The sequence below is a fragment of the Curcuma longa genome, chromosome 9, assembly GCF_044706935.1.
Source record: "Curcuma longa cultivar G26 ecotype Majalengka, Jawa Barat chromosome 9, ITB_CL_G26_1.1, whole genome shotgun sequence".
NCBI classification, from domain to species: Eukaryota; Viridiplantae; Streptophyta; class Magnoliopsida; order Zingiberales; family Zingiberaceae; genus Curcuma; species Curcuma longa.
Window position 1 is genome coordinate 6,808,373 of NC_133869.1, and position 14,471 is coordinate 6,822,843.

Genomic DNA, 14,471 nt, shown 5'->3' on the forward strand with positions numbered 1-14,471 from the left:
ACAGCATGAAAGTCACATTTCTTGAGCTATACAACGAGGAGATAACTGATCTTTTGGTCCCTGATGAATCAAAGTTCTCTGATGACAAGAACAAGAAGCCTATTGCTCTCATGGAGGATGGAAAGGGTGGTGTTTTGGTGAGAGGACTGGAGGAGGAGGTTGTCTATACTGCTGGTGAAATCTACAAAATCTTGGACAAAGGGTCTGCAAAAAGGCGCACTGCTGAGACTTTACTCAACAAACAAAGCAGCAGATCCCACTCTATTTTTTCCATTACAATTCACATTAAGGAAATTACTCCCGAGGGAGAAGAAATGATTAAATCTGGAAAACTTAATCTTGTTGATCTTGCTGGTTCAGAAAATATATCACGTTCTGGTGCAAGAGATGTGAGTAAATATTGCATTTCAAATTAGAAATAAGTTTTTTATTAACTGATATTTTTTTCCGGAAAAGTTAGCTATCCATCTTGGTTGCTTGTGACTAATTTTTCAATATGTGCCTAACTTCATTCATATTGATATTGACTGCCTGAATATCTGCTACTTCAGGGAAGAGCAAGAGAAGCAGGGGAGATAAATAAAAGTTTGCTCACACTTGGTCGTGTGATAAATTCTCTCGTTGAGCATTCTTGTCATATTCCATATAGGTACTATTTAAACTTACTGTGTTTCATTTTCCTTTCTTCCATATTTTAATCTGTTATAGGCTAAGGTTTGCCTATTTTATTTCAGAGATAGCAAATTGACCAGGTTATTACGTGACTCACTGGGTGGAAAGACTAAAACTTGTATTATTGCCACTATATCACCTTCCATATTTTGTTTGGAGGAGACTCTAAGTACATTGGATTATGCACACCGTGCAAAGAATATCAAGAATAAGCCGGAGGTCATCAATAACTTTCAGCTTGTTTTACGTGATCACAGTATCTTCATGTAGACTAAATATTTGTTAAATTATACCACAGGTTAACCAAAAGATGATGAAATCTGCAATGATTAAAGATTTATATGCGGAAATTGACCGTTTGAAACAAGGTGATTAATTTGTTTATGTTTTTTGTATCATCTTAAACTGTTCTGAAAGATCTTGCTAGTACTCCTAGTCTAAATTTGGACTTATTATAATACAAGTTGAGGCATTCTATCCAATAGTCTTTCATATGCTTGATTCCTGGTCATAATGATTTAATAAAAATTCATTATGCATTCTGATCATCTTGAAAGCTGCTTCTTGTTGATTGTTTATTCACTTTGCATGGCAGCTAAAAACATTCTTTTTAGTTGTCAGTAAATTTAATTTTCTTTCCTTTTTAACAATCAATAAGTTATCTGATTTGGATTTTTTTTTTGTTGGAAAATTATATACAACAGAGGTATTTGCTGCAAGGGAGAAGAATGGTATATACATACCGCGCGACAGGTACTTGATTGAAGAAGCTGAAAAGAAGGTTAGTTTGGAAGGATTTACTTTTTATTTACTCTTAGTTTATGTTAGTTGCTTTGTTTTATCATTCCTTTTAATAATCAACTCAATTTAGGCCATGACTGAGAAAATAGAAAAGCTGGAAGTTGATTTGGACTCAAAGGATAAGGTACCCCAAGTTACTTAGATGGTATCCTTTCTTCCATAGAGGTCTGTATTTGATATTTAAATGTTTTGCAGCAATTAGTTGGGCTTCAAGAGCTTTACAGTTCACAAAAGATACTTAGTGCAGATTTAAGTGTCAAACTAGAAAAAACTCACGTAAGTGCTGCCGTCTGCTTAGCACATATATCACAAATTACTCCTGGTTAGTGCTTATAAAATTTTGAATATCGTGCAGAAAAAACTGGTGGACACGGAACATGCTTACTCAGACCTAGAAGAAAAATATCGGCAAGCAAATTCTAAAATAAAAGAAAAGGAGTTTTTGATATTTAATCTGCTTAAGTCAGGTGTGTGGCCATTTACACATTGATTACACAAATATTTTGAGTAAAATTTTGTTTCAATTATTTGATATGTAATTTATTGTGCCGTTTTGTTGATTTTGCTCCTATTTCCTATCTGTGCAAACAAACACTTTACACTGATTTTTTTGCATACAGTAATGATTTAAATGTCATTGCTCATAACGCACTGTCATGTAGACATGCATTATTGGTTATCCTTCAGTATCAGGTTTAGAAGCAATGTGTTGTTTCTTGCCTTGTTCATGTTTTTTACTGTAGCGCTTAATGTGTTCTTGCTGTTGCAAACAGAGAAGGCGCTTGTTGAGCAAGCTTATGATCTTAGAGCGGAGCTTGAAAATACAGCTGCTGATGTTTCTGGCTTGTTCTCCAAAATAGGTTTGTACTTGCATATTAATTCTTCTGATGCTCTATATTGTTGTTTCCTTCATTTGGCTGTTTTTTTTTCTTCACTTGGGAAGATGTAATCTTAACCACTAATAGCATAAACTTTTCATTTGGTTTATAGAACGCAAAGATAAAATAGAGGAAGGAAACAAAACACTTGTTCAAAATTTCCAATCTCTGCTAACCCAACACCTCGACAGCTTGCACAAAGCTGTCTCAGCTTCAGTAGTAGAACAGGAGAACAAACTGAAAGAAATGGAAGAGGACATGCAATCCTTTGTCTCTATAAAATCTAAGGTAAAAATATACTAGACAGTTTTTTCTTTTGTTCTTTTCTTTCATGTGTTCTTGAGAGTTTCTCATATTTACGTTCTTATAAGTACCTGGATCCTCTGTAGATGAACCACATTTATCAGCGGTGTTTACTCATAACATCTTTGATATACAGGCCACAAATGAACTTAGACTGCATGTAGAAAGGCTCAAAAATATGTATGGTTCCAGGATCAAATCTTTGGATGAATTAGCTGGTGAGATTGATAAGAATTCAGGAGATACCCTTGGTAGATTGAATTCCCAAGTGTCAATGCATTCTTCGGCTCTTGAAGATGTAATAATCACTTTGTTTTGAGGCTATGCAAGCTTTTCTTACTATAATTTAACATATACATTTGTGATTTCATGTAGTGTTTCAAAGGAATAGCTTTGAAGGCAGATCATCTTTTAAATGAACTTCAGCTGAGTTTGTCACAACAAGAGGATAAGTTGGCTACTTTTGCTCAGCAGCAACGTGAGGTAGGTGACTACTAGAAATACAGAAAGTTGACAAATGGAAGATACCTATGAATATTAAACAACAATTGTTTTTTGTCTGTGAATGCACAGGGTCATCTTAGGGCTGTTGAATCAACAAGATCAATTTCTATGATTACCTCTGGTTTTTTCCAAACTCTTGATAATCATGCATCCAAATTAACCAATATTATGGAAGAATCACAAACTATGCAAAACCAACAACTTCATGACCTTGAGAAGAAGTTTGAGGTAATTCCATGTTTTATGACACCATGTTCTTTTAGGTTTAAAAAAACTCTCAAACTCTTACTTCTTAATTATTGCCTATTCTTGTAGGAATGTGCTGCTACGGAAGAGGAGCAATTACTGGAAAAGGTGGCAGAAATGTTAGCCAGTTCTAGTGCTAGGAAGAAGAAGCTGGTATATGATCTAACTCTTTTAATATTCATGTAAATATTTTGTATGAAACTGGTATATGATCTGACTCTTTGAATAGACATGAAATCTCTAGTTTATATTTGTACTAGCAAAAGCAAATAGAATTATAAATACTCTTAAATATGCTAATGCCATTTTGTGATGATAAAATTCCCATGATACAGCAATAGGTATTGCTTTAGGGATTATTTAAACCAAAATTGTATATTAACAAACCAAATTCATGGCTCCAACCATTTTGGTCAAGTTGGAAAAGGCTAATAACGCTAATCCTACATTTTACCTATCAGGTCTATTTTGCATCAAGGGACTGTAGCCTAGGAGTAGGACAATACTGTGATTCTAGATGTACTGGACTAGTTTGAATAGACGAATATCTGGATGTTCAATACTACACAAGGACTATTGCAGGATGTGAATTGTACAGTATGGTCATTTTAGCTGTAACTACACTAGTTATATATCCATGTCCTACGCTAGTTATATATCCATGTCAGATATCAGGTCAATTCATGAATTTTGTCTATTGGGATTCCAGCCAATCATACCATTTTTCTCATTTGGCCTCAGATTCTTGTAGGAATTGGGTAAGAGGTTAAATATGTTGTCAAGAACTAGCATAGAACATGAATTAATCAATTCTGTGAACATAGATGTGTCTGCCTAATTTGAATAGGCATATATGCATGTTAATATCAAATACTTCCATAAGGATTAGTTATTGTATGCCTCCATATAAAACCAAATTATTTAAATCATGCCACGCATAAATTTTCTTAGGGCATCAAACAGGTTAACGTAAGATGCATGAATGGTGGAAATCTTCTGCTAAAACTAGTCAAATGTAAATTTCTTAATTGTAATTCCTACTAGAGTTTATGTAATTAGTGGCATTGCTAAGTAAGATTTCCTAGACATTACGATCAAGCACCAATCTAAGAAATCAAGAGATTGATAAATATAACACCATGCAATTGAAGAGATAGACAAGATATCATGATTCAACCACACAGAAAAGTCTTTCATGGGTTTAATGCATACGTACAATAGCAGCGAGCACCACTGCACTCAAACACAGGTAGATTTGTATCATAGTCAAGAACACAAGTAGCTGTGCAAGTGATACAGCATGTTGTTAGCTTCAGCTGGTAAGGGGATTTGAAGTGTTGGTTTGTTGCCAAAGTCGTCTAGTTAGGAATCTGCCTTCTTCAAATAGGGGCTTGAGACCTATATATCGAAAAAAAAAAAGGTCAAAAAAAGTCATAAGTAATGCTTATTCAATTTATTGTTCGTTTACACCAGGAATGCCAATATTACATTATTAACTACCAGCCTGAAAGTTTTAACCTATGACACAGAGGTAATCCTAGTATGACATAGATTCTGACAGTAACGTTAAAATACACAAAATTTAAATAATTTGAGCTCGTACTCATTGGCTTTCCTCACGTTGGATTAAATAGAGTGGGAAAAAGAGAGAGCTAATCTTTGATTTATTATTCCAACTAAACATCCTTGTGTCCATCCATATTCATCCACCCCATTCATCCATCCTTCCAATTGAACAGATTGATCATTGCTCTGTTAGATACGAATTTCTTTGAAGTGCCATCTGACTGCTAAGTGCTAAATTTTAACATTCATCAAAAGCAGACAATTCTATAACTGCACAGTTTGTGCGAATATTTCACCCGTTGAGTGTTATTTTTCCACCAATTTTTAGGTTCAAACAGCTGTTGACAGCCTCCGTGCTACTGCTGTTGAGAGAACAAGGAATCTACAAAAGGAAATGTCGACGGCTCATGATTTTACTCATTCTATTAAAGAACAGTGGAGAACATACACAGAAGAATCTGAAACTCACTATCTTGAGGATACTGCAACAGTAGAAAGTGGCAAAAACAGTCTGGAAGAAGGTTTCAGAATTTGGTAAGAGTTGAAAGAAAATTTCTTTTGACGTCACTCTACTATTTCGAAATTGTTTAATCTATCTTTTCATCTCATTTTCAGCAAGGCAAAGACTAAAATGGGAGCACAGCAGTGGATAGATGCTCAAAGTTCCCTGCTGAAGCTTGGGAAAGGAAATGCGTCATCAGTGGATTCAATTGTCAGGTACTTGATGGGAGCAATATTGGATTTTATGTACCATTATTGATCGAAGCATCTGATTAATCTTCACGCAGGAGTGGGTTGGATGCTAATCAACTTCTTCGTGCAAAGCTGTCATCTGCTGTTTCATCAACGCTAGAAGATGTTGATGCTTCAAACAAGGATCTTCTAACCTCCATTGACTGTATGTCATGGCTGCTATTTCCTCGCTTTACTAATATGTCTACAATAATAAGTATCCAAAACTCTGTCCAACAGGTTCATTCAAACTAGACCAAGATGCTTGTAGCAATATTGATTCCATGCTTGTCCCATGCCACGAGGAGCTGAGGGAATTAAACAGTGGCCATCACCACAAGATTGTAGAGATAACTGCTAACACAGGGAAGTGTCTTGAAGAAGAATATGTGGTAAGTTAATTAACGAGTCCTCCTCCTCATTCCATCAGTGGGAACGTTTTTCTTTACCTTTTACCTTCATGTTTGTGTCAACTTGATCAGGTGGACGCACCAACCTGTTCCACCCCGAAGCGTCGACCGATCAATCTGCCCAGTGCTGCATCCATCGAGGAGCTGTGCACTCCAGCTTTCGACGAACTACTAAAGTCGTTCTGGGAGACAACCCCAACTGCTAAGCTACCGAACGGCGACGTGAAAAATTACTCCGGAGCAAACCAATCAATAGATTCTAGGTCCCCACTAACTGCCATCAATTAAGGCCAAGTAAGTTAGTTGTCCTTGAATGATGGCATGTACAAAGGTATAAGGTAGTGAGGAGCATGTTCGACGATTCTTTATCCTTTTTGTTTAGGGATTTGTTCAGAACTGAGATGTTCAAGAGGAACGAGAATGAGGTTCGATTTTGCGTGGTTGTGTAGTTGTAGAACATGAGTAGATTAATTATTTCATACATGAATTAATTATAAGCTGCTTTGCAATTTGATTAAAATCAAACGAAACCCTGATTTCATGCAGCTGTGATTAACAAAACCTAGTAATTTGTCATTGTAGATTTAGAAGCACTGTTGCACTCTTGATCTTCCTCCTCTCTCGCACTGCTGCTGCTCTTCGTTGGAAAGAGATCGAGCGTTTTCGGAGGCGCCCTGCAGCAACCAAAGTTCATCCCTCCAATATTTGCCTCCTGCAACACCACTCATCAATCGTCCTGCAAAATATATCTCGAGAAAAGTTTACTGTAAATCACTCAATTAACCTGGTAGGGGAATGCCGAAGTAAGAGTGGGATAATGTGGTAGTAGAGGATTGAAGAAGGAGGAGCGCTGGCAGTAGAGGAGGCGGTGGTAATGGCGACTGAGCCTTCGCCGGAGCTTCTGCCTCTCCCTGGCCTTGTGGTTCTGGAACCAGTAGAACACGTTCTTGCCCTCGATCCTGCCGTAGCAGGAGAGCTGGCCCGTGATTTGCTGGATCTGGGCGGCGTTGGGCGTGCGGACGCCGCTCCGGTACATCTCCTCCAGCAGCAACACCTGCTCCGGCGTCGGGCACCACCTCGTCGTTGATCCCCCCGAAGCCATTTCTCAGGAACTGTCTTCTCTAATTTGATAACGTAGTGAGCTTGAAGGTCTACTTATAGCAGCATCGTGCTGATGGATAATCACTTGCTCAGAGTTTGTGTTGGAATTCAAAAATTCTTCGATTTGTTTTTCTTTATTCTGCACAGAATAGAGAGACAGAGAATGGTGCCTGTGTCGTCTATGAAAACCAGTGGATGGTGCTTTCATTTGGTTGGCAGAGGAGAGACGAAGAGAGAGGAGAATGACACGAAGCTTTAGTACACGCCCTTTTGTCGACTGATCGAGCTAGGCAGAGTTAGAAGAGAAGAAAGGGGGATTAATTGCAGTCTTATATACGTAACTAATTAGCTTAGTAAAATTTCTTCACTATAATTCAGAAATGCAGGCCTAGTATGCATGCTTTTTGTTCCTAAAGATCTCAAGACAAATAGACTGGTACTCAGTAGTTAAGTTTTCATTGGTAATATGCATGCTCCAAGTGTAGGATAGGATATATAGTCCTCTAAGAGCAAGGATCTGTAGCTACTCCTACGTACATCTGTTTACCTACTCTTAATTAATGCATGCATTCCTACAGATGATTCATGGAGCTTAAATTCTGAAACATGCATCAGAATAAGATATAGCTAGAGAGGGGTGTCATGCTCATGCATGCATAGCTAGGTGCAAACTCCCGAAGTGACTCAGTGAGATCAAATTAATTCAATTCAAAAAACACATAGTTATTGTAATTTTGTCCCAAAAAATCATGAGTGGGCAATCAAAAACTGACAAATTGCTTTTTGACTGGACGAAAGAAGTGATCAAGTAACCAACCTGGGAAACATGACACCAACGAGGGTGGGTCTCAATGTTGATCAGCTTTTTACAAGTCAACTCACTGTCCTTTTTCTCTTTATGATATAACTAATCTGTTCTGTTCTGTTCTGTCTCTTTGCATTTGTCATCTGAGCAGAGATGGTATGCATGCAGTCGCAGTGCTTAATTCAGAATGGGTAAACACCTACGAATACTGCTTCATTGCCAACGTGGGAGACGCTATGCATGCAGCTTTTTTCTGAACCCTATCGAGTGACAAGATGTTCAACGAAGGAGAGAATGGGAGTAGCAGAGGTGACTCGAACCATTGAAAGTACGCAGTGTAGCATGCATGCAGCTGGCTATCTACTGATCCAGTTCGAACAGAGATGCAGATTATATTAAAGACCTCTACTGCAGTAGACGATACATGCATGCAACAACAGATGATATACAAACAGTCGAAGGTAGTTTAGGGGCTACAACAGCTTCAGAGGGAGTGTAAAGGTACTGATCATCTCATTCTCCTCCTCCTCCTTCGCGCCATTTTTTTATGATCTTTCTTTTTTTTTTTTTAATTTTTTTTATTAATTTATTTTTTTGATTTTGTCGCCGTTATGTATAATATATTTGTATTGTCAACGTGTGGGATTTTTTAATTGATTTATTCGTATTTATTTTATATATTTGAAGTGTAAAAAAATTTGTAGATTATTCCATCGAGCCTTGCCACGTCAACGATCCGTGCGAATTCCATTCGCATGTCATCCGCCGTCCGTTTCACATCGACTAACGGTGTGGATTTACGCTGATCCGTGTCGGAGACAGATGTCGCTATAAAATCCCGCTCGCACCCGATCTCGTCCTCCAAACCCCGCAGATCTCGCGTTCTTTAGGTTAGAATCCGCCGCGTAATCTCCTCACTCGATCGACGCTTTTCGAATTTCTGGCTTCGGATTCTCGTTTGATTGTTCTAAAGTCGCTTCGAATTTGTGCAGGAATTTTTGTAGATCGACTGCTCGATTCCGCGGCGATGTCTGGAAGAGGGAAGGGCGGCAAGGGGTTGGGCAAGGGCGGAGCGAAGCGCCACCGCAAAGTGCTCCGCGACAACATCCAGGGCATCACAAAGCCGGCGATCCGGCGCCTGGCCAGGAGGGGCGGCGTCAAGCGCATCAGCGGCCTCATCTACGAGGAGACTCGCGGCGTCCTCAAGATCTTCCTCGAGAACGTGATCCGCGACGCAGTGACCTACACGGAGCACGCCCGGAGGAAGACCGTCACCGCCATGGACGTCGTCTACGCGCTGAAGAGGCAGGGAAGAACTCTGTATGGTTTCGGTGGTTAATTAGGCATGTCTCTTCTCTTCGGAGAGGAGTTGAATCGAATGTCATGAGAGCGTCGAAGGTAGAATGTAGCAATCTGTTTGGAATATGATTGTGTTTTTTCTATATGAACAAGCGCCTCTGATGGAATTCTCAGGGATCTGAGTTCGATTCATCCAGCATTTGGTTGAATTTGTAATACAATTCAATTAAACCAGACAAAAAACGAGAATCTTCTGCTCGTCGGCGACGAGAACGGAAGACGGCTATTTCTCTGACCATGCGCTGATCTCCTTCTCGAGCTTGATTACGGAGAGTTTGTTGTTCATCCGATTAGAACTTAATTAAGCAGAGCAAGCAAAAAAAAAATTGCTGTAGATGAAAATGTCGCTCAAGCTTGAAAATGATGAAGAACAGAAGAGTCTAATTACTAGTACCAAGATGAACATGAACCAAAACAGAGCAAAAAGAACCATAATACAATCATCAACCCTGATGCAGTTATGCTATGCAAACATACTAAACAACAAACTAAGATCGATCAACTCACCTTCCCTCGGACTTGATCAGCTGCGAGAAAACTTTGCTCATGGAAACGTCTGAAAGATCGTTGAGCAGTGCGGTTTCAGCTTCCCTTGCCGCCGGCGCAATCTCGAAGGCATTGATGTTTTGGACTTGCGGCGAAAGCTCAGTGATCCTATTGATACTGTTGATTTCAGAGATACCAGAATCTGCCTCTTGAAGTTGCAGAGCATACTCCAAGTTCCAGAGGACATCTCCCATCGAGGGGCGCTCGATGCCTGAATCCGCTAGGCATTTCTCGATGGTTTCCCCAAACTTGTTCAAAGATTCAGGCCTGATCGATCCAGCAATACGAGAATCCACAATGTGCTCCAGCTCTCCCCTCTTCTGCCACTTCATTCCCCATTCTGCTAAATTCACCATCTCTCTTGGCAGTGTAGGATCGATCACTGGTCTTGCGCACAACACTTCTAGCAAAACAACTCCAAATGAATACACATCAGATTTCTCAGTCAGCTGTTGCCTTCTGAAATACTCAGGGTCGAGATATCCGAAACTTCCTTTTACTGCAGTGCTAACATGGGTCTGATCCAGCTCCGGTCCCGTCTTCGATAGCCCGAAGTCAGCCACCTTCGCCAAGAGAGTCTCGTCCAGTAGAATGTTTGCGGATTTAACGTCGCGATGGATGATGGCTTTCGCTTGCCCGGTATGAAGATAGTGCAATCCTCTAGCTGCTCCAATACAAATTTCCAATCTTTGCTGCCAGTTAAGAGAAGGCATGTCTGAGCCATAAAGATGGCTCTTGAGAGTGCCCTTTTCCATGTATTCATAAACTAGAATCATCTCGTTCTTCTCATCGCAGTATCCGATCAGAGAAACAAGATGACGGTGGCGCAGGCGCGACAACAACTCGATCTCAGTATGGAACTCATTGATGCCCTGTTGAGATTTTGGATTTCCCCTCTTCACTGCTACTTTTGTGTCATCTCTCAGCACTCCTTTGTAGACCTTCCCAAAACCTCCAACGCCAATCACCCAATTCTCGTCGAAGTTGTTCGTCGCTTCTTGCAGGACGGCAAAAGAGAGACTGTAACCAAAGTTTCCGTTCAGACCGAGTGTAAATGCAGTTCCATTGGAAGTTCGACTTCCTGTGCTATGAGATGTGAAGCCATTGATGGAGAAAGGCACCCAAGATTTGGAATACTGTTTTGCAAGCTTCCTCTTTCTAAGGACTAAGCAAAGAGCAACAGCAACAATGGCTACTGCAATTACTCCAAATATTGGAGCCACTATGATGACGAGATTCTTCTTCGAACCAGGCGGTGTAACTGGAGAACCACCAGAGCCATTGATCTTCATGATCTCGAGGCCATTGAGAATGCCGTCCGGCAAAACACCATTAAGAACTGAAGGACCAATGCTGATGCTGAGCTTCTCTGATGCATCATTAGCCTCCAAAACATAATCCATATAAACAGCAGTTGCTAACTGCCCCAACGTAATGCTACTGAGATCGAGATTACTAGCTACGGCCCAGGAATTGACATAAACATTGAAATAGAGGTTTCCAGCTGCCTTACTGACGATATCACAGAAATGAAACCTTATCAGGTAGGCCGAGTTAGCTTCCACATCGAACTGCCATGTCACATTGAATTGAGCATTTGAAGTATTTGAGGCGGCCAATTCGGTTGCTGTCGAATACACTATATCAGGAGCAGTCTCCTCAGTAGTTCCTTCCGAATAACTGATCTTTCCTGTGAAGTTAACTGATCGCGAAAGCGCGCTGTTAAGCAGAAACTTCTGATCAGTGTCCCAATTTCTCCACAGAGTATCATCGTTTGGGGAAACCTGCGGCCCGCCCATATTGACCCTGTAAATTTTCTCCAACAACTGGTCCGACAAACCCTGGTACTTACCTGGAGGATTGACAATGGTAGCGGTGTCTGCAATTAAGGTATCAGGAGCAGATACAACTTCTATAGCATTCACAAAGGCAATGGAATTGTTTCCTGTTGGCGCGAATGTAAGGATGAGTGTATCGCTAGTTATGTTCACCAAGAACTCCTCGACGACTGCAGAATTCGCCTGAGGATGGAAGTGGTCGAGGAGGACAACATCTTGTGTAGACACAATGAAGGTTGTGGAACTGAGATTGAAGTTTCCGTAAACGGACGGGAAGAAGTACAGGCGAACAAAGTGTCGGCCATGGGCATTGATTTGGAAGGAGTAGGAGGAGGTCACCGTGAAGACCCGAGCATTTTGATACAGGGCGGCGCCATAGGAGGAGGCAGGAGCCGAGCTGGAGGTGTTCACCAGGTTGTTTGAGGAGGGAGTCAAGGTTGAAGAAAGGGAAACATCGGCGACGAAAACTCGATCGTAGATGTTTGTATTGGTCAAAGAACCACAGTCAATCAGGTAGTTATCTGCGGGAGTAAATGCACAATGGATGCATCTGATTGAAATAAGCATGAAGATGATGCAACTCACTCCAATCCCTTTCATGGCTATCAGCAGATAAAGCTAACGAAGGTGGAATCTGTTAGCAAAGTTTATTTTTTTCAACAACAAGGGAGATCAGGATGGAACTAAGACAGAACACTACTTTAATAGAAAAGAAAAGTAGGGTTGAACTTTGAACCAGGAAACCCTAATGCGCCACCATCATCTATCTTACTTCAAATGCCATCGGTTTGCGGGGAAAAAAGGGGAGAAAAACTGATCTTGGACTACGACCTACAAGGAAGAAGACAAAGAAACCGACGCCAGAAGTAGAGCAACCCTAAATCGCCGCCGCAAGCGAAGAAACAGTGGAAACCCACCCTAGCAACAGGAAAATAAATTAAGAGAAGCACAACAAGAGGGGATTTGACAGGGCGGCAAAAAGAGGAAAGGCGGCACCTTTGGGCCTCATCACGATCACCGGAAAATCTGATCGCTGCTCTTCTCGCACCGTTTGTGATGGCCCTCGGAATCGGAAATGTCTCGAGGAGAGAAAACAAGCGAAGCTATAGCAGTTTGTTCAACTGGTAGCAAATTGCTCGACAAAACTGCTACCTGGTACGATTGCCATCACAGCAGCTGACAGAGGAGCGATTGATTGAAACCGCAGAAACTTGACGTTTGAAGAAATAGATTAAGAAGAGGTGGTGGAGTCGTTCGTCACTATACTATCATTGTCAAAGATGACAGCTTTCCGATGCGGACCATTAATGGAGCTCACGTTCAAGCTCCAATGGTGAACATGGAACGAAGACTTCAACCTCGAGAGGCTACAAAAAATCGAGGGCGAAGGGAAAAAAAAGGCGAAATTCATTTTTTTAATCCTAATTTATTGAAAAAATGTATTTGATTATTGTCATGCCAAAATTAATGTAATATTACGTTAGGTTTGTATTTTATAATAATCCAAAGAGAGATGTTCATTTTTGATAAAATTTAAAATAAAAAGGAACACTTTTAATTATTTTTATGCCCGAATTATTTATCAAGCTTGGGATACTCAAAAAATAACGCATGGAAGTACTAAATGAGCTGGGGTGGGGTCCTTCTTCTCTTCTTTAATAATGACAGGAAGTAGATGAGCCTTTAAGATAGGCCTTTACTTCCTTCCACACTTGTACCAATCAATTACTCTTTCTCTTAATTTTTGTTATTAGTATTTTGAAAATCCACCAGACAATTTGCAAAAAAAAAAGTTTTTATTTTCATTTTCATTTTTTTATAATTATTGTACAATGAGTTTTTAGGCAAAAAAAAAATCCTTATTTTAAAATAGTACCTATAATTATATCCGTGTGACTCACCTCGCTCGCCACGTGCAAGGATGAAACCGAGATACGAAAAATCCAACAAGGGGGAAAATACAATATTACGTCGACAAGTCTCATTCAAACAAGATTTGGTGAATTTAGAATCATTGGAAAGTCAAAGTTGTTTGGTCAACGGGCCTACCCACGTCATAGAAGCTTCTTAATGGTCATCCACGTATCGATTATCATTTATCAATCAGAATTAATAAAATATTAGTTGTCCCATAGATATGCAGTTTATGGATAATGGTTTCAATGGTTAACAGTATTTGATAAGATTATTCATATTTGCTATTGCAAAAAATATTATTCGTATTTATTTGTTAGAATTCATAAAGATTCATGCACAGTTAATGTTTAATACTAAATTTTAATACTATCATAATAAATATAATAAGATAAAGCAACGTCTAAATACAAACAATATAGAAAATCTAACCAAATTTAGCACTTCCTCGTGTTGTTTAAGATTTTAAGTGTCTCGTCCATGAATATTACACTCTAAATAAGGACTGAATACAAAATAGGCGAAGAAAATGAGGCAAAAATAAAGAACATTTGAATACAAATTGATAAAGGATGTTGGACATCTGGATTGGTCGTCGTATATGCTTCCCGATTTACTCTGATAGTCAGTAAGAAACTTCCGTGGGACCGGACCGGTCACTCTCAAGAATTGAGTCAATGAGACTGACTGAGATTTATCATTTTTTTTAAAGTATTTGTTAGAATTTAAAATTTATATAGCGACCGTAGGTCTCAAGATTAATTGTATAAGTTGAATACTGTTATAACAAATAATA

The 14,471-nt window shown here is 39.6% G+C and overlaps 4 protein-coding genes across 5 annotated transcripts; 2 read left to right on the forward strand and 2 right to left on the reverse strand.

Moving 5' to 3' along the window:
- Positions 1 to 5: 5 nt before the first annotated feature.
- Positions 6 to 6,400, forward strand: LOC141834796 (kinesin-like protein KIN-5A). Its single transcript, XM_074722165.1, has 19 exons — positions 6 to 389; positions 552 to 649; positions 735 to 891; positions 971 to 1,040; positions 1,377 to 1,453; positions 1,544 to 1,597; positions 1,669 to 1,749; positions 1,829 to 1,940; positions 2,247 to 2,333; positions 2,464 to 2,639; positions 2,791 to 2,952; positions 3,030 to 3,137; positions 3,228 to 3,386; positions 3,474 to 3,557; positions 5,299 to 5,504; positions 5,586 to 5,687; positions 5,759 to 5,868; positions 5,943 to 6,094; positions 6,185 to 6,400. Exons 1-19 carry the CDS (start codon positions 6 to 8, stop codon positions 6,398 to 6,400), a joined length of 2,595 nt encoding a protein of 864 aa, XP_074578266.1.
- A 296-nt stretch (positions 6,401 to 6,696) lies between these two features.
- On the reverse strand, positions 6,697 to 7,214 carry LOC141834469 (putative WUSCHEL-related homeobox 2). The gene is made up of 2 exons (XM_074721797.1): positions 6,897 to 7,214; positions 6,697 to 6,786 (listed from the first exon to the last, which is right to left on the reverse strand). Exons 1-2 carry the CDS (start codon positions 7,212 to 7,214, stop codon positions 6,697 to 6,699), a joined length of 408 nt encoding a protein of 135 aa, XP_074577898.1.
- A 1,679-nt stretch (positions 7,215 to 8,893) lies between these two features.
- On the forward strand, positions 8,894 to 9,509 carry LOC141834913 (histone H4). Of its 2 annotated transcripts, none has more exons than XM_074722306.1 (2): positions 8,894 to 8,908; positions 9,011 to 9,509. In XM_074722306.1, exon 2 carries the CDS (start codon positions 9,046 to 9,048, stop codon positions 9,355 to 9,357), a length of 312 nt encoding a protein of 103 aa, XP_074578407.1. In that variant the 5' UTR covers positions 8,894 to 8,908; positions 9,011 to 9,045; the 3' UTR covers positions 9,358 to 9,509. The 2 variants fall into 2 exon arrangements, with proteins under 2 accessions (XP_074578407.1, XP_074578408.1); XM_074722307.1 differs by having other exon boundaries at positions 8,907 to 8,923.
- Positions 9,510 to 9,731: 222 nt separating this feature from the next.
- LOC141834709 (receptor-like protein kinase HERK 1) lies at positions 9,732 to 13,081 on the reverse strand. Its single transcript, XM_074722053.1, has 2 exons — positions 12,758 to 13,081; positions 9,732 to 12,679 (listed from the first exon to the last, which is right to left on the reverse strand). Exon 2 carries the CDS (start codon positions 12,359 to 12,361, stop codon positions 9,881 to 9,883), a length of 2,481 nt encoding a protein of 826 aa, XP_074578154.1. The 5' UTR covers positions 12,362 to 12,679; positions 12,758 to 13,081; the 3' UTR covers positions 9,732 to 9,880.
- Positions 13,082 to 14,471: the final 1,390 nt, after the last annotated feature.